The following is a 24,519-nucleotide window of genomic DNA, read 5'->3' on the forward strand; positions in this document are numbered from 1 at the left end:
CAAACAGGCTATGTAAACTCAAAAAGGTAGAGAAGAAAAACACCTTGGAAGAACTGTGAAGATAAGGGATATAGTAGGGAGGATGAAAAATAACCCTGACTTATGCACCCCAGTATTCTGCCTTCCCAAAACTCTGCTCCTGGATTGTACTATGGGTGGTGAAATGCCATTTGCAGCCATATGGTGGAAGTTTGGGGAATTCAAGGGGGATCCTGTTTCTGACAGGTTGGATAAAAATTCTTTTTTTTTGGAGGGGGAAAAAAAACGACTTTGATTTAAATCAGATTTTTTAATTTGTCTACATTTTTAAAAATCAGTTTAAAATGAAATCTGAACTTAATACAAAAATGTTAAAGCCTAAATTACTTATAATCTCTTAAAACGTTTTAAATAAAAACTGAATGTGCTGAATCCTTGAGCCTCTATTAAAAACTTGGAATTAAAGGCTGCTTGTCTATATAAAGAGACATGGTTTCCCCTGATTCTTTCTTTTGAGGTCAAGCTTTGTCCTGATTATCAGGGGTGATTTGGTATTGTAAATTCTGTATAGTCGTCTTACCCTCCTGAGTTATGTGCATATGCATGCCAGAGTGTCTGTCTAGAATTTTATGCAGCAGAATAAAAATAATTATTTTATAATCTCTCAAAAAATAGAAAATGGATGATGGTGCTCCAGTTACTGAGTTTAGTGGTGGCTCTGAGGTGACCTCTCCCTTTTCTCTTTACCATACACCTGATTGTTGATCGGTATTTTTGCTTACCAAAATCTGCCTGATTTCCACTCATTCTTTATCTTTAGAGCCCGGGGACTGGAGGGAGGAGTTATTTCAGGCTTCACATATTCTTTACAATTTCTTACCTAGCTGACAGCTAGGAAATAATTTATTCCTCTGATTAGAACTCATTGGACTCAGACTTTGGGTGTGCTGTTTCTGTTGCCATAAGCAAGTTACTTGGTATGGTATAGAGCTACCACTCCCTTTGAGTTATGCACTCCTGGTCCTGGGTTCCACATGCACTTGTCTTACAGTGACATGAAAAGAAATAGCCTAAGGTGAAGCGTGGTTCAGATCCACTTGTGGGCCATAACCACATCTTCTCCATCTTGCTTGATCCTGAACTATTGTGCATATGTGCAGCAGCATGAAAATGGCCCATATATTAATGGGCATGAAATATTTCTCCACTGCATTGGATGCATCCTTAGAAAGTTGAAAAGGACAGATGTTGATATGTGGGGAAAAGAGGATTGACTGTTGGCTCGAGAGGATCTTTTAGAATGAGATTGCATAGTCTTGGTCACTGGAAGAATTTAAAAAAAGGGAAGAATTTACCTCTTTCATAGGGCAATTAATGGGAGTAGGAGATAATGGAGGCTGCAGTGTTTTTACAATTGTTGACTGTGGGGAATAGCTGACCAGTTATCCTCCCACACGATTTCATGTGCCTTGCAGGTTGAGGCATTCTCCATCAGCCACTCTCCTCCTAAACACTTGCAGACTGTTCATCTGTCTCTCCCTCTATGCCCCCTGTGACTGTCATCTCTGAGCCCCAAACATGGCTCATACTGCAGATCCCCTTTCAAGCTGCCTTCCTCTATGATAGGAGGATCTGGGGCATAAATCATATGTGATTTGTGAGAGAGGTGTTAGTTACAGCAATCTAAGCCTAATATATGCCCCTGAGAAATGGCTGAATTATTCTGAGTAAGCACACTAGGACTGATGTAAGTCTCTGAGGGGGTGAGTACACAACCTGTTGTATAAACCAGTGGTGCCCAACCTTATTACGCAAGAGGGACACATAAACCTAAGCACAGATGTGTGTGTGGGCCAGACACATTCTACATATTTTAAGAAGGTTTCAGCTGACAGCAGGAGTCCCAGCATGGGCCTTATGAAATGTTCTGGGGAGCTGTAGATTGGGCACCCCTGGTATGAACCAAACTTCCCTATTCCAGAGACAGAAACACCATGTGGAATACAGAGCTCTGTTTTCTGCTTTCTGCCCTGGGATTGTTTGTTCAGGACAGGGGTCGACAACCTTTCAGAAGGGGTGTGCCAAGTCTTCATTTCTTCACTCTAATTTAAGGTTTCGTGTTCCAGTAATACATTTTAACATTTTTAGAAAGTCTCTATAAGTCGATATTATGACTAAACTAGTGTTGTATGTAAAGTAAACATGGTTTTTAAAATGTTTAAGAAGCTTCATTTAAAATTAAATTAAAATGCAGATCTTATCAGTTTAGTGCAGTGATTTTTAACCTGGGATGCACACCCCCCTGGGGGTGCGAGATGCCCTTTCTGGGGATGTGAGATATGAGAGTTTTTTGGGTTTTTTTAGAAGGTAAATCATCAAAAACCCAAATTAAGAACAGGCACATAAGTACAACTACTTGGTTTCATCAAACCTATGTGTTTGTTAACCTTATACATTTTTTAACCATTACTGTAATATACACAGTTTTTAAGTGTTCAAAATTGTAAGGTAGTTTTTGATAAGGGCTGCAGAGCTTTGGGCCTAGGCCAGGAGCAGAGCCCTGGGCTGGGTGCAGGTACCCCAAGGCGGCAGGAGGGCTGAGCAGGGCCGGAGGCCTGGACCCCGGCAGGCAGGGGGCTGGGCAGCTGGAACCCCAGACCAGCAGCGAGGTGAGCGGGGCCCGGGGCTGATGGCCAGGACCCCAGCTGGCAAGGGGCCGGCGGCCAGAACCCCAGACCAGTGGTGGGCTGAGCAGGGCCGGCAGACAGAACCCCAGGCCGGCGGACAGAACCGCAGACCGGTAGCGGGCTGAGCGGGGCCGGCGGACAGAACCCCAGACCGGCGGCGGGCTGAGCGGGGCCGGCGGATAGAACCCCGGCTGGCAGCAACATGCCAGTAAAAATCGGTGCACATGCCACCTTTGGCACGCCTGCTGCAGGTTGCCGACCCCTGGTTCAGGAGCACCTTGAATCCTTGGGAGACTTCCTGGTACCTCTCATCATCGTGATAGTGCAAACCAGTCACAGTGCATCTGAGAATTGAACCCATTGAGTGTGCATATATTTCTTCTGAGTGCCCAGTTGTCTTAACTGTTGTTACTTAATTGCTTCCAAAAGGGCAGGGATCCCCTTGATATAGGTAACAACCTCTAAGGGTGACTGGTCATAGAGATGAAATAGGTCTATGAAAACTACATGAGTATCTACCAAAAAGGGATAGATTGTCATTACAAACTATGTCAGAAGTATGCGCAAATTGACAGGGTAACAAAGTAGGTCCCCTATACAAGTTCGGCAGGTTGCAACCAATAAAAACCACTATTTTAGTATCCTTCAGAGAGGACTGGTTCTATTCTTTTCTAGTCTTTCTCCTTCACTGTTGGAGAGAGGTACCTTCTACTATTTGGAGCAATCTTGTCAGTTGAATTTAGGGTGAATTTCACAGTGTGAAGGGTCAACATGACTTAAACCTGAACTGGGGCTTCACAGAAAAAGAATGTGTCACAGATTTAAGGGGAGAATAGATTTATTCAATAACCTGCATACAACCTTATTTTGAGCTGTTAGTGATGCTATAGTACAGAATATTTGGGAATATCCTTTTTTTGTTCTTCATTGTTTGTAATTAAATGACATATGTAAGGGATTGCGGAAGACTTTGTTACAGCCTAGTTAGGGAACTTCCGCTTTCTCGAGGCCACCCGGTTACTGTAGGACATGGAGAACGAACTCTAACCGGCTTTAGGCCGGTTCTGTCTGCCCTGTGTGGCCCTTTGCCAGTTTGCGGAAAGCTCCCTGTAGGAAAGCACCTAATTCTATATTCATGAGCTGTTTGTGTGTACTGCTTATTAGGGCTCGCTGGTCACTCCTTCGTCTGACTCCGTCCCAGGCAAAGCTCTGGTGTGCGGGGTTCTCCGCCTCCATGACGGCAACGCTGGGAGTCCCCGTTGCGGGTGTGTCACTAACCTTCAATAAAGCCAATAACTCGCTTAGCTGCACGTGGGTCTCGTTTTCCAGAGTACCTCTGCCGGCCTGTGGTGCTTCGAACACCTTGGCCCAGAACAACATGTTTCCGGAAATATCACAAGTTAAAATGTTAGAATTTTGAACCATAATTTAGTCTTAATTTTTCTGAAGAAATATCACTAAATGATATCAGTTGTAGGAAGAATGCAGTCTCTTTTCAAAAAAATTCTGGCAGCTCTTAACCTGATTTTGTGTGTTAAATTTTTAGTGTGTGCTACAGTTTTAGAGGCTTAAACAGACTGATAGAAAGTGTGCTGATTCTGTATCAGTGTTGCAGTAGTTTCCAACCTTTTTTGTGTTGGACCCACTCCTCATTGGAATAGAACTGTTCCTGCCCCGTTCCTCCATATGTCCCCTCATGATATGTCTGACATATTTGTTTCACTTACATATCTGTTGTCTTTTTCTTGTCTGTCTTCTTGCATACTCTTGTTTTTTCCTTCCTGCAGCATTTCTCAAAGTTACCTTTCTCTATTGTCATCTTCCCTTTCTTCCAGCTTCCCCCATTTTTGCTTTCATCTTCTTGCACCTAATTTCCACAATTTCCCTTGCCCCATGCCTTCCTGGCTCTCAGATTTACCAGAGGGGGTGGTGCTGGGGGAGGAGTGGGGAAGGATCTGTTGGCTGTTGTGGGAACAAGGGAGTAGAGAGGTGTACTCTGGGTGGGTTGGTGGCAGCTTGAAGGGAAGATGTGTAGGTGGCTTTAAAGGAGCATCCAGCTGCTTGCTGTCCCCCAGTTTCAGCATTTATGGAGCACTTATACAGTTTGGGCTAGAGCAGGGGTGGGCAAACTTTTTGGCCCGAGGGCCACATTGGGGTTGCGCAACTGTGTGGAGGGCCGGGTACGGAACGCTGTGCCTCCCGAAACAGCCTGGCCCCCCACCCCCTATCCACCCCCTCCCACTTCCCGCCCCCCTCAGAACTCCCGACCCATCCAACTCCTCCTGCTCCTTGACCCCTGACCGCACCCACCCAGGACCCCCTGGGACCGGACCCCCTGGGACCCCACCCCCTAACCAGCCCCCCTCCCCTCCTGCTCCCTGTCCCCTGACTGCCATGACACCTATCCACACCCCTGCCCCTAACCGCCTCCTGGGACCCCACCCCCTATCCAACTCCCCCTGCTCCCTGTCCCCTGACTGCCCCTCATCCAACCCCTCCCCGCCCCCTTACTATGCCAGAGCCAGCCATGCCGCCGCGCTGCCCGACAGGAGCGGCAGGCCAGAGTGCTGGTGGCGCGGTGAAGTCAGGCTGCAGGGGAGGGGGACAGCAGGGGATGGGGCGGGGGAGAGCCTCCCTGGCCGGGAGCTTGGGCCGGGCAGGACGGTCCTGCGGGCTGTAGTTTGTCCACCTCTGGGCTAGAGTATAGCTATTTCCTCACTTTAACTGCTTCTCTCATCCTACTTTCTGACACTTTTTGCAGTTCAATCACCAAACTCATAGAGAGGATCCCTTAGAAGTGGGGCTGAGGGAAAGAGCCAGCCCTGTGGAGCTTGGCGACTCCTAGTATCTGTCAGGCTGAATGAAACGTGTGGTCATGTACAATTAGAAATGCAGTGCACCCCTGCAGTTGAAACCTTAAATAAGAAACTAAAATAATTAAAGAATAAAATGGACTGGTATTCAACTGCTGTAAACAATCAATTAAAAATTTCCCTAATACCTTTGTGGAATGGAAGCTTCTTTCTAATAAAGAATATCTTATGCCTGTAAGAATAATTAAGGGCCCAGTCATCCAGTCCTTACTCATGCACATAATGCTGTTTACTTCAGTGAATTACACATAAGCAAGGGCTGGATTGGCCCTTTTATAGTCCTCTGAGAGAAATAAAAGGCAGCTGGAGTATTTACTTAATATTTTTCTTACATTCCGCAGGTGTGTACAAAGCAATATTGTGTTGCTTACTCAGGCCTTCAGGCGAAAGTTCGTCATTCCAGATTTTATGTCGTTTACTTCACACATTGATGAGCTGTATGAAAGTGCTAAAAAACAATCTGGAGGACAGGTAATTTCTTTGTAAGGGGGCGTTTTTTTTTTGTTTTTGTTTTTCCGTTCAAACAGCTCAGCCTAAAAGAGAGCCACAGTTTGTTAAAAGTGGAGCCAATGGTTTTTATATTATATATTTTAAGAAGACTGTTTTAGGGGTGGGAGGAGATTAGAATCCATTACAGACTTTTTTGAGTTCTTGCAACCTAGTAATTTTTTTATACTTTTGGTTTAAATTAACCTAAACTGCATTAAATGTAGTATAGTCTCATGCTTTGACATGCCTTCATCTGAAAGCATTGCCAAGCTTCTAATGATTTTTGGAAATTAAGCAAACTCTGGGTTTTCTTCTAATTGGAGAGATTTCGTAATACTTTAATAAAGCCATGGAAATACTGTCTTGCAACTGATGGGTTCTGAGCTAACTCATGTCTGTGACCATATAAAAATAATTAGATAGTATATGTTTAAAAACACTTCCATTTAGTGAGGTAGTGGCAGGGGTTTGTATGCCAGTAGGGGTTTTTATGTCTTGCGATCTGAGTTCAAATTCTGTGTTGGACTAACAAGGGAAACATTAGTGTTTCCTCATGCTTATTTGTATAAATAACAGAACTGCCATATGTTTGGCATGATTCGACTTACCTGCAAGAGAGCTCTAAGCCTTGGATAATAAATCGTTTAAGGACAGCATCTGAGACACTCTGGCATACCTGTGTGGGGGAGATTGTATATTTATCAATACTGTACTTCTGTTAGTGTACTGCAATTAATCCATTGCTTTCACTAATTTTGTTTACAAGATTTTTTTAAAACTCTTTGTTTCAAATTAATTATCCTTATAATTTGAAGTTCCTGAATGCATGAAAGTTTGGATGTTAATTACTCCTAGACTAAGCTGAAGGTTGTTGTAGGTCACTGGAAAATACTTTTCTGTAAACTTGCAGTAAGGTTTTGGATTTGATCTGTGATGATGGGCATGTTAATTTAGTCATTCTCAGCATATCTCGCATACAGTATGCTCCTGTTTGTCCAAAACCCTATTATCTGAACCTCTCTGTTATCTGAATCTCTTCCTTGTCCCCTCCCCAAAACATCAGCATGCTTGCAACCGTCTGGTGGAACCACCTGGCACCCATGCACTGCTGCTGGTAATGCATGTCCCTACCCCCTCGACTCCTCCCCACACCTCCACTGTGGAGTTGCTCTTCAGCTGGTTGGTGTCATAGCTGTGGCCCTGGATGATGCAGCACCGAGGTCCCCAGCCTCCATGCTTTTTCCTGGGTGGCCCGCAGGACCTAGTGCTGGGTCTTGCATGCACCGAGCAGCTGCAGTAAGCCTGAGTGCAAGAGTCTGCTACCTTATTGTTACTGCATACATGTAGTAATAATGGTAAAGTCTATTCCCTGTACAGCTATTTCTGACTGTAAGGGAGAGCGCTTGCAGGGATTGGTGCAAGAGACTGTCTTCTTGCTTATCCTAACTCCTGATTACCTGAATAAAATCTGTGTCCCCCAAGCTATTCAGAGAAATGGAATATGCTGTATTCCACGGCATAATATCCACACACATTTATGCCTGTTACAGTATGTTGCTTAATAATGAAAATAAACATTTTAACAATATAATGAACTGTATAATTTCATTTCATATTTTTGGGTAGGTTGCTGACTATATTCCACAACTGGCCAAGTTCAGCCCTGATTTGTGGGGAGTGTCACTTTGCACAGTGGATGGACAGAGGTATATTTTTAGCATGTTTAAGATTTTCACTGTTGGTGTAACTTGAACTACAGCAACACAACTAATTGTGCTGTTATATTGCTCAGTTAAGTTTTATTGGTATTGCCCATGCAGTAGAAACCACTTCATTTTATTTGGAGCAGTAGCCACCAGATCTTGTCTTTTGATATTTGGCAGTACAGCATCCATGGCCGTAGCATTCAGTAGTGATCTTACGAATGAACTTCAGTAATAGCCCAATGACTTTTCAGCTGCAGTAGATGACTTCTGTTCTTCGTAGCTACACAGTGAAGACTGGCTGTAAAGGGGACTTATTTTGGAGGCAATCTTTGATAGGAGCTATCTTTTGAGAAACCCCCTCCACTTCTGACATCAGAATATATGTATTCTGACAAAAGGTCTGGCTTTCCCGTGAGTTAGTATGCCAATTTTGATGTGTAATATGTTATTCTCTTCTCTCTCATCCATAGTAATCAAATAACTATTTTCTTAAGGCATACTGTGTGTATAGTAGATGTGTTTGGAAAACAAAGGGAAAAATCACAAACTCTTGCTCAGTCTGTGCCCAACCACCCCCCTGCCCCCCCCCCAAGTTTTTGGATCAGCTCTTATTTAGATCTGAAGTTTGGGATCGTCCTAATGCTTGGAGAGCTTACTGTGAAGAAGACAACAGTAGGTATAATTGGGGAATTTCACAACTGATCCTTACTGGAGGATATGAGGATGGGGGTTGACACCACTTGGCCACTGTTAAGCTGAAAATCATGGGAGGCTTATCTTAAGTGTACTCTGGCTTCAGAACTGTTGAAACTCCTTCTAGTGCTGTGTACGCTAAGGCTCTGTTAGGCCTCACCTGCATTTAAAACTTACACCATCATAGCTATGTCAGTTAGGGGTGTGAAAAAACACATTTCCTAGAGGCATATGCTGACAAAACTGCATCTACACTGGGAGGTATGCCAACAGAAGAGTGCATAATTAATGTCATTCAGGGAGGTGGTGTTCCTTTATTGGGAGAAAAACTCCTTTTGTTAGTGTATCTGTATGTCCATACTAAGGGGCTGTGCCAGCATTGGCTCTGTAGTACAGCCTAATAGTGGTCTCTTTAGGCATTTTTTTCCATATTGTATAGCTTTAAGTCATGCCCATGGAATCCATGGAGATTTTTCATATCTGTCTTTTCAAAGGAAATGAATACTCAGAGACTGACATAAATTAACAAGACCTATGTTTCACATTTATTAAATGAAAGTTTCTCTTAAGAGCATATACTGGTCTGGATATAACAGTTGCCTGGGTGATCCTCAGTGATTTGGACTGTCCTTTTCTCCAGTAACAAAGTGGTTGAATACTACCATTCAGGGATGCTTGAATGTCCGAAAGAAACGGAATAATTGACTGTAGCATCATTAGAGCTGTGCCTCTTGGCAGCTGGCCAAGAATGTTGATTTATGGTCATTTCAGTATCAACTTAGGTATTTTTATCATTTTAAAATATTTTACATACATATGAAGGGGGAAAACGGTAAAGCTGAAAAGCTCTTGAGCTCTCTAAGTCTAGTTATTTCCTTGAAGCAGGAGTGGTAAAAATAAAATCTCCAGACCAAGAGAAATTCAGTTTGCAGCCTCACCTATACTTATTGAACCAAAGATAGGAACACCGCACTGCATTATAAACAGCTTCGTCTTTCAGTTGTGCAGTTATTCTTATTTTAACAAAATAAATATATTAATTCAAACTAATCACACAACAAATATGTTCTGATGAGAATATGGCAATTCAGAATATTTATTAATTTAGTGTGTATTCATGCAGCCTCTGAAATGTAAACTCTAAAGCTTTAACTTTATTTAAAAAATATGTATGGCGTATGGGGCCAAAATGTGTTTTGACTTAATTGCAGCAAATAAGAAAAATGAATTGCATGTCTAAGTGCCCCATCCAGCCAACTGTCCCTTGCACTCCAAAAGGGTGAACCCTCTGGAACAGTGTTGAGGCACACCACAGAGGCAGCTGTAATAGTGTGTTTTCTGTGGCTAGAGAATTTCGGGATCCAGTTCAGTCAAACTGGCAAGCATTGAAATGAAAATACTACACAATTTTTTTGTAAAAGTGATTTACCAATATTCCAGTTCAGAAGCTTCCTTCACTGGTACATGAATTATATTTTGTTCTTTGCAGATTAGTTTTAAAATGTTGACTCAAGATATTCCTGTTTGTCATGCTCCTAAGGTTAGGATTTTGCTTTGTTAGGAATATTACAAAATATATTAATGAAAGACCATCAAATATATTGTTAATGCCATCAAAGGGGTTCTGTGAGCTCCATTAAAGGCCTCTTAAAAGAATCTCCTTTTTGCAAATATAACAAAAAAGTGTACTCTTAAAACTCAGCTGACAGACAAGGACTTGATAGGTTTGGAGACCCATATTTTAGGCAGATTCAGACTACTTTTGCTAATCCATCCTTGCTTTTACAAACATTCTGAATTAGTTGTTAAAACCTACTAAGCAATACATTTTATCGAATTTTGTCGTTCATAATCTCATTACAGAGCAGATGTTTGCACTGAGACCCTTTTGAAATGTAAATCTTAATGATTGAACGCAGGTCTGGAAGCTCAAATCCAAGTTGGATTGCTTTAATTATCTAGACACGAACAGGTGTATCCATTCTGGATGCAGGTTGTAGCTTAGTGACTTGAGCACAGGACTGGGATTCAGGAACTCCTGAGTTTTAGCTCTGACACAGATGCCGCTCTCTAGACTTCAGCGGCTCATTTATTTCGGTTTTCTTATTTATATGGTGATTGCCAATGTTTGACTTCACTGTTGCCTTTACACACGTTGAAAAACAAAATATGTTGAATTGATCGGAGACTTCTGTTCTTTTAAAATCTAATTTAACAATATTGGTAGTGCAATAAATAATAGTCTGAAGAATTAGTGCAGCAATTAATCTTGGCACAGTGATCAAAAAAGGGAAAATATTAAATAATTTTATCTGTTTCTCTGCTAGGCATTCTGTTGGAGATACCAAAGTCCCCTTTTGTCTTCAGTCCTGTGTAAAGCCTTTGAAATATGCTGTTGCTGTTAATGACCTTGGCACAGAGTATGTGCACAGATATGTTGGTAAAGAGCCTAGTGGATTAAGATTCAACAAACTGTTCCTGAATGAAGATGGTAAGAATTAAATATTTAATAATGAGAATCTTCTTCTTCTTGTTTGAGATCAGAATATCATAAAGGAAGATGCCATGTTTGTTTGTTTTGTTTTTTTTCAGTACATCAGATTTGTATCCTCTCACTAAGCCGATTATTAGGTTCAGTGCCCCCAAAATACTTTTCACCCTGGAATTGTTTCACCCTTTGATTATAACAGTTACCAGTTTTGTCTCACTTCCAGACTTGGCATAGTAAACTTCACTGGGTTTTTTAATTGCCTATGTACAATTTTGTAAATATTAGTTATGGAGATTATTGTAAAGTACGTTTCATAATGTATGTTTTTAAAAAAATATTATGGAATTCGACTCTTTATTTCATTGAGTAAGTGGAGCTGGGTAGCTAGTCTTGCCCTCTGCAGAATGGTTTCTTGATCATAGAATGATGTGTTAAATTGATTGAAAGAAATGTGATTATGAGTCATCCTCTCCATTCTCAGAGAATTTGGTGCTAGTGCCAGATACAAATGCTGGTTGACTTCCAGATAATAGAAGCAGAAGAGGGGACTGACTCCCCACAGATTCTGTAACACTGAAAAAGTGTTCTGCTTCTGATTCAAAACAAATGTTGTTTGAAATAGGTTTTTTTTTGTTTCACAAGAGTGTTTTATCTAAAATGATTCTGTATAATATTTTATCTAGACTGCTCCTGTATATAATAATACATAAGCATAAAAGTGCTGTTTTTTTAAAAACAGTGCTAAAATGTTGGAAGGATGACTCATTTAACCTTGGAGGAAACACTGGATTTTTGTCTCTGAAACAAATATTTCTAGTGGATCTTGCTCAGTAAGAGGTCAGACAAAATTTCTGTTGCCATGGTACTGCAATTAATATTTAATAGAATTTGATGATGAAAGATGTAACCCTTTTAAGAACATTGTCTTTGTATTGAGGAATGTACTTAATTCTTACATTTGTCATACCAAAAGATGAACATGAATTTTCTATTACTGAGATGTGGAAATTAGCATTTTGTTCCATTGTGCATAGTGTTTGGTTTTTTTTGTTTTGTTTGATAGTGTCCACAAATGCTGAGGTGCTGTACAAACATAAAGGAGGAGGAGCGGTCTCTGCCTTGGAAAAACTCCCAATCTAAAAAGTAGGGATGTTACTGAAAATCAGCTAGCTTTATGTTGTATCATCAATTTAGCGTAGTTCCTATTGCTGTAATGAGGAAAGGCATAGAAGTTACTTTTTTTCTTTCAATACCGGTTTAGAACAAAAAAAATCCAGTTAAATAAGAAAATTAATTACTAGTCAGTTCATATTGATATAAATAGTTTAAACAAACAAGCAAAAAGAATTATAGAATAAGAGAATCTGGTTTTTTTAAAAAATTCCATCAAATTAACTGAAAATGTATGGCATGTATATTATAATGTTGTTTTTCTGCTGGCTGACATAAAGCTAAGGACAGAGGCAAAATAACAGTAAATTACAGAAGTTTGTCTGTCATAATTGAAATGCAAATCCATAGAACAGATGCTGAAAATCAGGAGCTAGGCAGACAGTGTAGTTGCATAGAAAGAAGGAATATTTTTTTCATATATAATGTTTAGCTATAAATTAACCCATATGTGTCGTCTGGGTGCAGCAGAACACCTGGCACACATTTGATCTTTCTTGAACACATGTATTCATCTTAAATGAGCAGGTTTGTAAACAGAAGTTACACGTTGTATCCTTAAGGACTGGGGAGTTTTATATTTCTCCACCTATAATGCTAGTATTAAGAATCCAGCTGAAAAGAGGGACAGGGAAAATTGTAAGTAAAACTGGAAAAAAACAAAAACAAACAAAAACTCTCTAAAAATGAATTGAACAAATTTTTCTAAGGATAAAAATGTCACCATTAAATGTTAAGGTATCTTAGAAACTTCAAGGGCATCAGGCTTGGCTGTGTCCCCTTTGGAAAACGGGGAATATCCTTTTTTCGGAAATAGAAATCTCTCATTTTTAGTCTGCAGCATTGTGAAATATCCCACAAGCCTTCTCCTAAACCACAGGAATGAATCCAGAACTGACTGTCCATCCTGCATCTCAGACCACTGTAGTTTGTTTTTTTGGGGTGGGGGGGCACATTTCCATGGCGCGCACGTGTGGTTTTTTGTTTTTAAACAAACAACCTAGTTGCTTGAAGCAGATCAGGAATTTCAAGTGTTAGAATGTGTCTCTGGACTACATATTAATGGGCTGACTGTAGGTGAGATGTTTTTAAGGGACTACTGAATGGCTCTGCAACTTTGTCACTTGTCACCGAGTATATGGGTGTGTATGATATGTACCTATGTAGGCAAGACTCCCGGCAAAGTTCAGTCTTTAATTATACACGTCCTTTGCCAATATAAAAGTGACTAATTCTTGGTAGAATTTTGTATGACTTGTTCATACATTAATATGCCTTAACTGTGCAAGAGAATGGCGAGAACTGCTTACCTTTATACTTGCAGAGGGGATGTCCTTAGCTAAATGTTGAATTGTGCTGGATACTTTGACATCCTTTATTAATCATTATAGCAGGTCAGTACATGAAATTGGTTGGAATTCAATGCTTTAAATTAGACTCATAGACTTTAAGGTCAGAAGGGATCATCATGATCATCTAGTATGAAATGCTGCACTTTGCTGGCCACAGAACCTCACCACCCACTCCTGTAATAGATCCATAACCTCTGGCTGAGTTACTGAAGTCCTCAAATCGTGATTTAAAGACTTCAAGTTACAGAGAATCCACCATTTATTGTAGTTTTAAATCAGCAAGTGACTTGAGCCTTGTGCTGCAGAGGAAGGCAAAACAAATCCTCCCTCACCCCCGCCCGTGTCTCTACCAATTTGACCTGGCAGAAAATTCCTTCCTGATCCCAAATATGGTGATCAGTTAGACCCTGAGCATGTGGGCAAGACCCACCAGCCAGACACCTGGGAAAGAATTCTCTGTAGTAATGCAGAGCCGTCCCATCATCAGCCATTGGAGATATTTGTTGCTTGAATTTGCAGATCAGCTATATGCTGTTGTAGGCAGTCTCATCATAACATCCTCTCCATAAACTTATCAAGCTCAGTCTTGAAGCCAGTTAGACTTTTTTTTTCTTTGCCCCCACTGCTCCCCTTGAAAGGTTGTTCCAGAACTTCACTCCTCTGATGGCTAGAAACCTTTGTCTGATTTCAAGCCTAAACTTGTTGATGGCCAGTTTATATCCATTTGTTCTTGTGTCCGCATTGGCGCGTCACTTAAATAACTCTACTTCCTCCATGGTATTTCTCCCTCTGATGTAGTTATAGAGAACAATCATATCTCCGCTCAGCCTTCGCTTGGTTAGGCTAAACAAGCCAGGCTCTTTGAGTCTCCTGTCATAAGGTAGGGTTTTCTGTTCCTGGAGTCATCCTAGTAGCCCTTCTTTGCACCTGTTCTAGTTCGAATTCCTCTTTCTTAAAGATGGGAGACCAGAATTGCACATGGTATTCCAGATGAGGTCTCACCAGTGGCTTGTATAATGGTACTAACACTTCCCTGTCTCTACTTGAAGTATGTTGCCTGATGCATCCTAGGATTGCATTAGCCTTTTTCATAGAAAAGGAGGACTTGTGGCACCTTAGAGACTAACCAATTTATTTGAGCATAAGCTTTCGTGAGCTACAGCTCACTTCATTGGATGCATAACGAAAGCTTATGCTCAAATAAATTGGTTAGTCTCTAAGGTGCCACAAGTCCTCCTTTTCTTTTTGCGAATACAGACTAACACGGCTGTTACTCTGAAACCTTTTTCATAGATGCATCACATTGGTGTCTCATAGTCATCCTGTAATCAATCAGTACACCCCAGTCTTTCTCCTCCTCTGTCACTTCCAACTCAAACGCCCCCAGCTTATAGAAAAAATTCTTGTTGTTAGTCACTAAGTGCATGACTTTGCACTATTAAATTTCATCCCATTTCTATTACTCTAGTATACAAGGTTGTCCAGATTATGTTGTATGATTTTCTGGTCCTCGTCTGTATTGGCAATACCTCCAAACTTTGTGTCACTGCACATTTTATTAGCACACTCCCACTTTCTGTGCCAAGGTCAGTAATAAAAATGTTAAATAAGATTGGTCCCAAGACCAATCCTCCATCATCAGCTTGAATCCTCTTAGAAACTCAACCGTAGTTTTCACCTGCATTTCCAAACCTCAGATCTTCTCTTCCATCAGCTCTATCAGGCGGCACTTAATGAAGCTCTTCTCAGGTAACTGCTCCAGGATCATATACATTCAGCAGCTTCCACATCTGGGCATCTTCATTGTCTCTTCCAATGCTTGGGTCACAGCCACTGTTGTTTCTGTGTCTGTCATCGCCTTCCCACCTAAAGTTCACTGCCCCCTAAGTACCAGGGACTTGCCTCATCCTGCCTCCTCCAACAGTACTCCCACTCAAACTCCCCTGTTTACAGCTCTGTTTGCTGGATCTTGTGGATTGCCATATTAGTGTTCTGTAAACTAGATTTTTTTTATCTGTAAGCTCCTCTGCTCCTGTAGCACTTCTTAACATGGTTTCGCTTGAGTGCAGAAATTTCACTGAGGTAGGGAATCCCGTGGTAATTTTAGATGTAACAGTTGGCTTATTTTTCCTTTGGTTGAGACATTTTCAAGTGACCTCTTAAGACAGAGGTTTGCCAGTTAGACATGATCCATAGTTTTATATCTAATAGTGTTATATTTTTCTCTGCTAACTTGGGATGCAGCCATGCAATCTTTAATTTATGCATGTGTATAACGTTACTCATGTACATAGTGTTTGTAGGGTTTCATCTTAAATTTTAGAATTAGGATTTCTTCATCATGTTTACTCATCTCATTACTACATAAGAACTAATATAGTGTCATATCCTTGGTATCGTTCCAAGTATGTAAGTGTCTGTAGTCTGAGCCAAAGGCAAAACGATTCAGCTGTTAGGTCTAAAAATTACAATAGTACACCAGCTCAATATTTATATGGCATAATATGCATATACTTTTAATAGGCAGGCAGTATTCCTTATCATAGTGAAAATTGTACACTGCAGGGAACCATGTTAAGTGCTATGGGAGTAGAAGTCTGTATAAAACAAGTTGGGATATTTAATGTTAATCTGATAATCATAAGTAACCTGAAGCATCAATATGATCTTTATTTAAATATAATATAATCTGTATGGATCTGACAATGGCTATGAAGTACACAGAGATAGTGATTCACACAGTAGTGAAGGTAGCTGAATTTTCAATAGTTCAGTATTGAATTTTCTCCATTTTGTCATTTATATCACAACAGCTGTTGTTAATGTGGTGTGTTATGTTAATCCACTCTTTAAAAAATCCTGTCCATAATGATGTGAGAACACTCATATAAGAGAAGACATTGTAAGTAGCACCCTAACAATAAAAAGCCAAAAAACTCCTTAAATTGAGTCTGTGGAATATACATTTTTTTCATTTCTTCTCCAAACAGTGGCAATTAGATGACTTATTTGGGCTTCCTATTTGCACAGTTTGCGTCTTCAAAAATATTTTGGTGTGTTCTGCTCATAATTCTTTGCACTAATAGAGCACCTTTCATTTGTAAAGCAATTTAAGATACTTAAAAGTGTGTATGATCCCTAATTTACAAATGAGCAAATTATTGCACAGGGAGGATGACTGAAGTTTTTCCAAGATACTATAAATCTTTGTATTAGCTAAGATTAGTGTTTTGGTTTCTTAATGCCCTGGTGCTACATACGTGCACATTGGGATGTATATTTATAACTTAGGGCTTGTCTTCACTACCAGGGAGATTGACGCTGCTGCAATTGATGCAGCCGGTGTCGATTTAGAAGGTCTAGTGAAGATCCACTATATCGACGGCAGAGTGCTCTCCAGTCGACCCTGGTAGTCACTCTTGTCGGAAAGGTGAAGATAAGTCGACTAGAGAACAGGGTGGATAAAAATCAGTGATTTAAAAAAATATTAAAAATTCAATTTTTTTTATTTAAATCGGATTTTTTGATAAAATGCTTTTTGAGAAAAAAAACCTATCTAAAGATAGTTTTAATTAAGGTACATTATAGCTCAAAGATATCTCATCATGGAATAGGGATTATAATTTATAATTCTGTAGTATGAGACAATATATTCATGTAATGTTTAAGAAAAGTTTTGTAAATGAGTTTCAATAGTTCATGGATTAGGGACCCAATCTTACGGGGTTCCAGGGGCTTCTGTATAGATTATTTAGGTTAATCTTTCTATCTACCCAATGGGACTCAGTGCTCAGTCTAGAAGATACCATCAGAAATGCTTAGTTTTGCAGTTCTCAAACTGGGGATTTGTGTCTCCAGAGGTAACATGCTTGTTAACAGCAAAAATGCTTTTAAATAAATAATATATAGAGGTGAGAAATAACAGACCTCAACTGTATTGTCCCTCTGCAAATTTGTGTAAACAGAGTCAATCCCTTACCTCTCTAAAACTACAAAGTTTCAAAAGGTTCAATGAATAGAAGATTGTTGGGGGCGGAATAGATCTGGACAAGGAGAAGAAGTCTGGAGTTAAATGTGAGAAGCAAGGGACATGTGCTTGTTTTATTAAAGTATATTATGTTTGCTGTTGAAGAAAAACATCCAGAATACTTAACGTTGTTGTTTTAGTTAAATAAAACAGTTTAAATGTCTGTCTGGTGGTGTTCTTCTAATACAGCATGGCAAGAAAATCCTCCAAATATTAATGATAGTTCACTTCCCAATGACTTCATAAATATCTGCTTCATTTACCTTTGGTAAATGAAATAACAAATCAATCATTTATTTTCTGATATAGCTGTAAAACTAATCTGAAAAGTTTTCAAAATAAATCACTGTTTAAAAATTTATAGTGTGTACCTTCTAAAAATGAAACCTACATCTATTTCTGAGTTGTAAAGAATATGTATTAAGGTTATAACAACCAACAAGAATGCACTTTTATGTAGAAAACCATGATTAGAGTCTTTCTGACTAGTGATTTACATCAGATCCACCCAGCCAGAGAATGTCTCCTGTCAGTGCAGCGCAGTGAAGAAGTTATTCACATAGCTGGAGTACCGTAACTTAGGTCGACTTACCCTGGTATGAAGACAAGCCCCTGCTTAACAGGAGCCATACTTATCTGTCAGTTACACCTGTTTGTACTTGGTTAAACACATGTTGTGGACTTTATGGAAAGCTTCTTTTGAAGGCTGAAAGTAAAGGCCTGGCTTGATCCTTGAGAATCTAGCACTAAATGCTTACATGGGTCCTCTTGCTTCCTGAGTGAAAGGACTGTCTGTAGGACTCTCTGCACTCTTCTTCCTGTCTCTTCCCTTGTGCACCTGCCCAAAGGCATAGCATGCCTTATATGTTTTGGGAAGTGTGACATGTATTTGACCTGAGCCGTGATCTTTTCAAGTGTGTGTGTGTGTGTGTGTGTGTGTGTGTGTGTGTATACTGTGCAAGGGTTGACCTTTTCTTTCTCTACTTGGAGTTTGCAAGCCAAATAGCTAGGGAGTCAACACAAAAAGGGCAGAAGGTCAGCAGAGGAAAAGCAACTGGGAAAACTGGCAGAGAAGAGATGGTGTAATTTGAGTTTACTAGGGGAAAGGTCTGTGTTGCATATGGAATAATTGTATGGATATAGGCTTGAGCAGTTATTCCAGCAATGCAACAGTAATGAACCATTAGAATAATAACTTCACTGTTGTACAATATGGTTCTCACTGAGGCTCCATTGTAAATACACATTCCTCCAATAAACAAATGACTCTTCTCCTATGGACTACTTATTTTCCCTTTGGGATGGAGATATTTGATCTGCATGACCATGCTAGAGAAAAGAGAATCCATCATGGATTGAGGGAAAGAAATATGCTGGAATGTAAATATTGTACTTTATACTTTATGCTGAAACATAATATAAAACAAGCCACTACGTGAAATTTTAGTTTGTACTGACTTCGCTAGTGATTTTTATGTAGCCTGTTGTACAATACCCCCAGGGGTACATGAACTCCTGGTTGAAAACCACTGCCTTACAATTACTTTTTGAGAACCATTTTTTAATCCATTTTTAGTATGGGCTCCACTGGTTTTGTTTAGTGCTAATTTTTATCAGAATGGCTTAGTATTTGTCTAATTCAAGTCAGAAGCCTACGTATGTTATGTCAACTTAGTCTGTATGACACTCGGATTTAAAAATTAAAAAAAATAGGCTTTTATTTTGTCCAGGGTATTAACATACTCCCTTTAGAAACTAGTATCAGTAGTACATAATTGCTCTCATGAAATGTGCTAGTTAGAATAAATTTATATGAGCCTTCCCTGCATGGTTAGTGAGTTTATAAATAGTAGGAAGCTAACAGCATCTGCCTGTTAAGGATTTTAGTTCTCTTACAGCTAACTAAGAGATTCACTAGTAAAATCGACCATGCATGTACACCACTTGGGTTTGACATTTGCTTGGGAGACTTTGGGTTCATACATGAATTAATGTGTTGTTCATCCACCTGTTGTTTCCTAATATAATAGTTAATGTACGGATAATGGATTCATTATTCAGTTAAGACTATAAATATAATTCAGGACAAGTTAGGAATAACCTTTTCACATAACTGTTTCAGAGCACTGTATGTAGTAGAATAGTAACAAATGAAAATTACAAATTCAGAATGTAGAGGCTGCAGTGTTGTAAAGTCAGCTGGTGATGTGTCTCGCTTCATGGACGGAAATATGCTATAGGTTCTAGAGTGATGCATTTGTAAATACAAAAAAAATGCACTACATATTGCTCAAGTATATAAAGTTGGATTATAGTATTGTAATTTATTATTACAATCAAATAAAACAGCCATAGCTTCAAGAAACTTGTGTATAATTTTTACTCAAATATGTGTTGGCTGGCTGATTTTTTTTTTATTTTATTTTTTTTATTTTGTTTAAAGCAAGTGTGAACCCTAACAAGCCCTAAGGATGTATATGTAATTGAAATTTTCTTATTTCACAGACAGGCCTCACAATCCTATGGTGAATGCTGGAGCAATTGTGATCACTTCCTTAATCAAGGTAAAACATTCACACTTAGTTTTGTTTTGAGTATTGCATTTGAATGTGGAAAATTAGCTTAGCAGTCAGTAGTGTTGTACATTTGATGTGTGTGTGTATAGATAAGCAGTCTAATTGGAATTTAGTAACTAGTGTACAGAAGCATGCAATCAAGCCGTATAACTTGCAAAGTACGCACTTCAAAACAACGGTAGTACTAAAACTTCCATTAATGAGATTTCTGAAAGAGAGAGACCATGATCTGACCCAGAGTCATTTGGTTGAAACACTGTTTACCGCTTCTTCTGTTTATAATTTTATTTTTACTACTTTACCCATCTAGTTAGCCTCTTGTATGCTGAGTGAAGCAGACAAATAGATAAGATTGACTACTATCTCACAGAGAGATTGTTTAGTGCAATTTTGTTATGAGAAATGTCATTTAGTTGTCGTCAGAAGCTGAGTACATCCTCAGAAATGCACTAAATCTTCTCTTGCCGAATGAGAAAGAGTCACAAGTGTGCTCTTGGACTTAGAGTCTCCAGTCTTGCATAAAAGTACAATAGGATTTTTTTCCTTCTGAGGTAAAATTAGAGTGCTTTACAATTTAGCTATCATTTATAGGAGCTGCACAACTAAATTCCATGCTCTTATATTAAACTTGCCCATAATTAACCTTCTGTGTAGCTAAATCATTTATTTAGTAATTACTTTGTATTTATTATTACTTTTGAACATAAAATGTCCACTTTCTCAAATAAGTGGTTGGAAACTAACAACTATGCATGTTTCCATGAGTAAACATTAGATTACATAGCAAATATTGCCCTGTTAGGCCATGATCCTGCATAAATGCATGTTTGTTTTTGAAAGGCAGGATTTTGCCCTTAGTATGGGTGTGCAGGTGTATTGTTAAAGTTGTAAATGTAGATTGTATGCTGACTTACTCAGATCTTGTCTACACTAGACCTTACATCCGTATAACTTTTGTCGCTCAGGGGCATGAATAAGCCACCCTCTGAGTGACGTAAGTTATACCGACCTAAGCACCGGTGTAGACACCGCTGTGTGAGTGGGAGAGCTTCTCCTGCCAACGTAGCTACCAGTGCTCTTCAGGGCTAGAGTAATTAAGTTGAAGGGAGAGCTCTTTCCCATCGACTTAGAGCGTCTGCACTAGCAGCCCTAAAGCGGTACATCTGTGCTGCTGTAAGTGCTGTACTGCAGATGGAGCCCCAGTGTTAATCATACCATTGCTGCAATACTTGGAATGAAAATCTAGTTTTGTAATGGTGAATTGCTATCGAGAAGTTACTGACTTTTAGTGAATATTTCAGTCCTCCATAGTTTTGATGTGGAAAATTTAAAACTAGATTATGTAATTTTTCCAAGCATGACTTCTTAATTTCTGTTTACATTGTGTTCATTACATCTGGAAAATCATTTAGCCTCTGGTGTATTTCCTAGCTCCTGCCTGCGAAGTGTTAATTATGAAAGGTTCTTTCTTATTTTTCCATCATGATTTTCTGTTTTTATATTAAATAAGGTGTAAAAATTCCTGCTTAAAGACCTTTATCTTTAATAGCTATAGGTGAAAGAAAATGGCCATAAGTAAGACAGGTAAATGTCATGATTTGTTTTTCTAAAGGTTGAGCATTGAAATTCACATTGGTAATAGTGAGTTTTAAAATCTGCATTTGTCTAAGCTGTCAAAATGTCACTCCTACTATAGTGTCACTTACTGGCCATTGCTCTCTGACAAAAGCACAGTGTGAGACTATTTGGAAGACACCCGTGTAGAGTTCTTGATAAATGGTGTAGTTAAATTGATACAACAAATCTTAATTTTAGTGCATGTAACTGTGATATTTGTTTTAAAAGTGCTGTGACATTTTTATAGACCAAATTGCATTGAACTGACATGTTTGGCTGTAGTAACTGCACATCTGATAGACACATACCATACTATCGCTTCATTATTTGTTTTCAGAGTGACAATATCTAGATCCTTTCATGTACTGCTTCCTCTAAAATGCTATTTAACATTTGAATAACTAATAATAAGTGTTACTTGCGGAAAACTACCGGTATATTCGGGATAAACAGGTACAAAACATTAACTAGTTATATTTTGTGCAGATAACCTATAGTCTGCAATTTAGCTGTCTTACATATGAATTGTGTAGAAAATTTGGATAGACCACTGGCGAACTTAAGTTTGGATATAATCTATATATACAGATTTATCATTATTTTCTTACACACTGCTAGATTAAAACCATATGGTGCCCTCAGTTCACATGCATTCACTATCATTGGGATCCATGGGAATTGCTCATATTTATAGAGGACCATGCATGGCCTTGGGAATCCAACAGTTAAATGTCTTTTACATTATCTTAAATGTGATCAAATATATGAATCTTATAACATAGTTTTATCAAATGACAGCATGTCAAGAAGTATGGAGAGACTATTGCTGTATTTTAAAATTCTGACCAGCTTTTACCTTTTTGGTGAAACTATTACTTCAGTTACACTTAAGAGCTCCTTGATTTGATCTGTTAATTTTCTGAACAATTAAATTAAAGGTATTCTAAATATAAATAAAATACAATACGCTGGATGTATCAGTTTAAAAAAAAAAGTTGAGTGTTGCCTCAAAATTCTTGTGCAAATTATCATTTAATACCTATGGTAGTATGGGTACTCGTGGCGCGGAGAAAGTATCTCACAGTGAATTTTTCACTGGACAAAAGTTGTTGCTGACATAAGTATCGTAACACTTTTAAGGGGAAAATTTCTGCCCTTGGGATCACACACAGCACTCTGACTACAGAGTGGAGTTATACATATCTTGGAAAAGAATACGAACTTAATATGTAATTGGGTTTTGCAATTAATTTATTACTTATTTACTGTCAACTTTCATATTGGTTTTTCTTACTAAGCATAACTACGTAATGTACTTTTTAAAAGCTTGCACAACAGCCCAGCTGTAGTACACCAGTAATATACTGGTGTATTTAAAATTTGGTGCCTTAATTCCAGGCTCTATTCTAACTGTACTTACACCCCACATAACTATTTTAGAGATTTAAACCATGTAAAAGTGCTTTAGTTTTGGGGTTCTAAATCTCTTTCCTGCTGCTGACTGGATCTTAATAAAAAGGCTTTTAGACCATTTCCCCTCTCATTTATGATTGGGCAGCCACTTCCCCTTACATGCACAATAATATAACATTATTGTGGTAATTACAGCAATTGTTCACATGGAAAAGAAATTTTAGGAAAGTATTATCATTTTAGCTGTCTTCAGTGAAATACAACACTTTGAAACATGGAGATGCAGTACCATTTAACCAGCCAGTTTTTTGCAAACTACCAATGGTGCATTGTTGGGGAGATATATATTTATCTAGTATAGGTGACCCTGTCAGTTATTTGATCTGCTGTTGCCATCTGAGGCCTTGACCCTGATTGTCAAAGCTCCTAATGTGTAAGCATTTAGCTATATCAGTGACTGCATCTCCTTTTGTAACGTACCAAGACAGCTGTACTTCTTTAGGAAAACAACACATGGCACCCAGGACAAACCTCATGAGAGCTTGAGAGGAAGAATGGATCTTTCACTAAGGGAGTGGGAGGATAGGATAGCTGTGGAAGGAATTGCCAGAGGAGAAGAAATTGATTCAGAATCTGACCACAGAGTAGGATTGCCAGGTGTCCAGTTTTTGACCGGAACACCCTGTTGAAAAGGGACCCTGGCAATTCTGGTCAGCACCGCTGACCGGGCAGTTGAAAGTCCAGTTGGCTTGTGGCTGACAGGCTCCCTGTCCCAGCTCCTCTCAGCTCCCAGGAAGCAGCTAGTATGTCCCTTTGGCTCCAAGGCATAGGACCGGCCATGGGGGCTCCATGTGCTGTCCCTGCTGCAAGTACTGGCTCCGCATTTCCCATTGGCCAGGAACTGTGGCCAATAGGAGCTGTGGAGACGGTGCCTACGGACAGGGGCAGCACATAGAGCCCCTTGGCTGAACCTGTGCCTAGGAGCTGGAGGGATATGTCACTGCTTCCTGGTAGCTGCCTTAGGTAAGCGCTGCTCGGAGCCTGCACCCCTCACCCCCTCCTGAGCCCTCTTGCACACTCCGAACTCCTCAGCCCCACCCCCACCCCCCATCCCAGAGCCCCCTTGTGCACCCTTGCTCCACCCCAGAGCCCACACCCCTAGCTGGAGCCCTCACCCCTTCCCACACCCCAAGCCCCTGCCCTAGCCCGGTGAAAATGAGCAAGTGAGTGAGGGTGGGGGAGGGGGAGCGATGGAGTGAATGGGGGCAGGGCCTCACAGAAGGGGTGGGGCCTCGTAGGGCGAAGCCCAGGGCAGGGACAGGGCAAGAGAGTTTAGTTTTTTGTGATTCGAAAGTTGGCAACTGTACCACAGGGCATGTTGCAAGACCTCCTCTGTATTGATAAAGCTTTCCCGCCATAATGGGAAGGACTTAAATGCACAAAATG

The 24,519-nt window shown here is 39.8% G+C and overlaps 1 protein-coding gene across 1 annotated transcript in view; it reads left to right on the forward strand.

Moving 5' to 3' along the window:
- Positions 1-24,519, forward strand: part of GLS (glutaminase) — a 98,583-nt gene that overhangs the window by 18,390 nt on the left and 55,674 nt on the right. Inside the window, exons 4-7 of the mRNA XM_074967785.1 lie at positions 5,881-6,010; positions 7,655-7,734; positions 10,755-10,918; positions 19,973-20,031. Coding sequence (XP_074823886.1) covers positions 5,881-6,010; positions 7,655-7,734; positions 10,755-10,918; positions 19,973-20,031 — 433 coding nt within the window. The remainder of the gene's footprint in view (positions 1-5,880; positions 6,011-7,654; positions 7,735-10,754; positions 10,919-19,972; positions 20,032-24,519) is intronic.

This window comes from Natator depressus, chromosome 11, assembly GCF_965152275.1.
Source record: "Natator depressus isolate rNatDep1 chromosome 11, rNatDep2.hap1, whole genome shotgun sequence".
In the NCBI taxonomy this organism is placed as follows: domain Eukaryota; kingdom Metazoa; phylum Chordata; order Testudines; family Cheloniidae; genus Natator; species Natator depressus.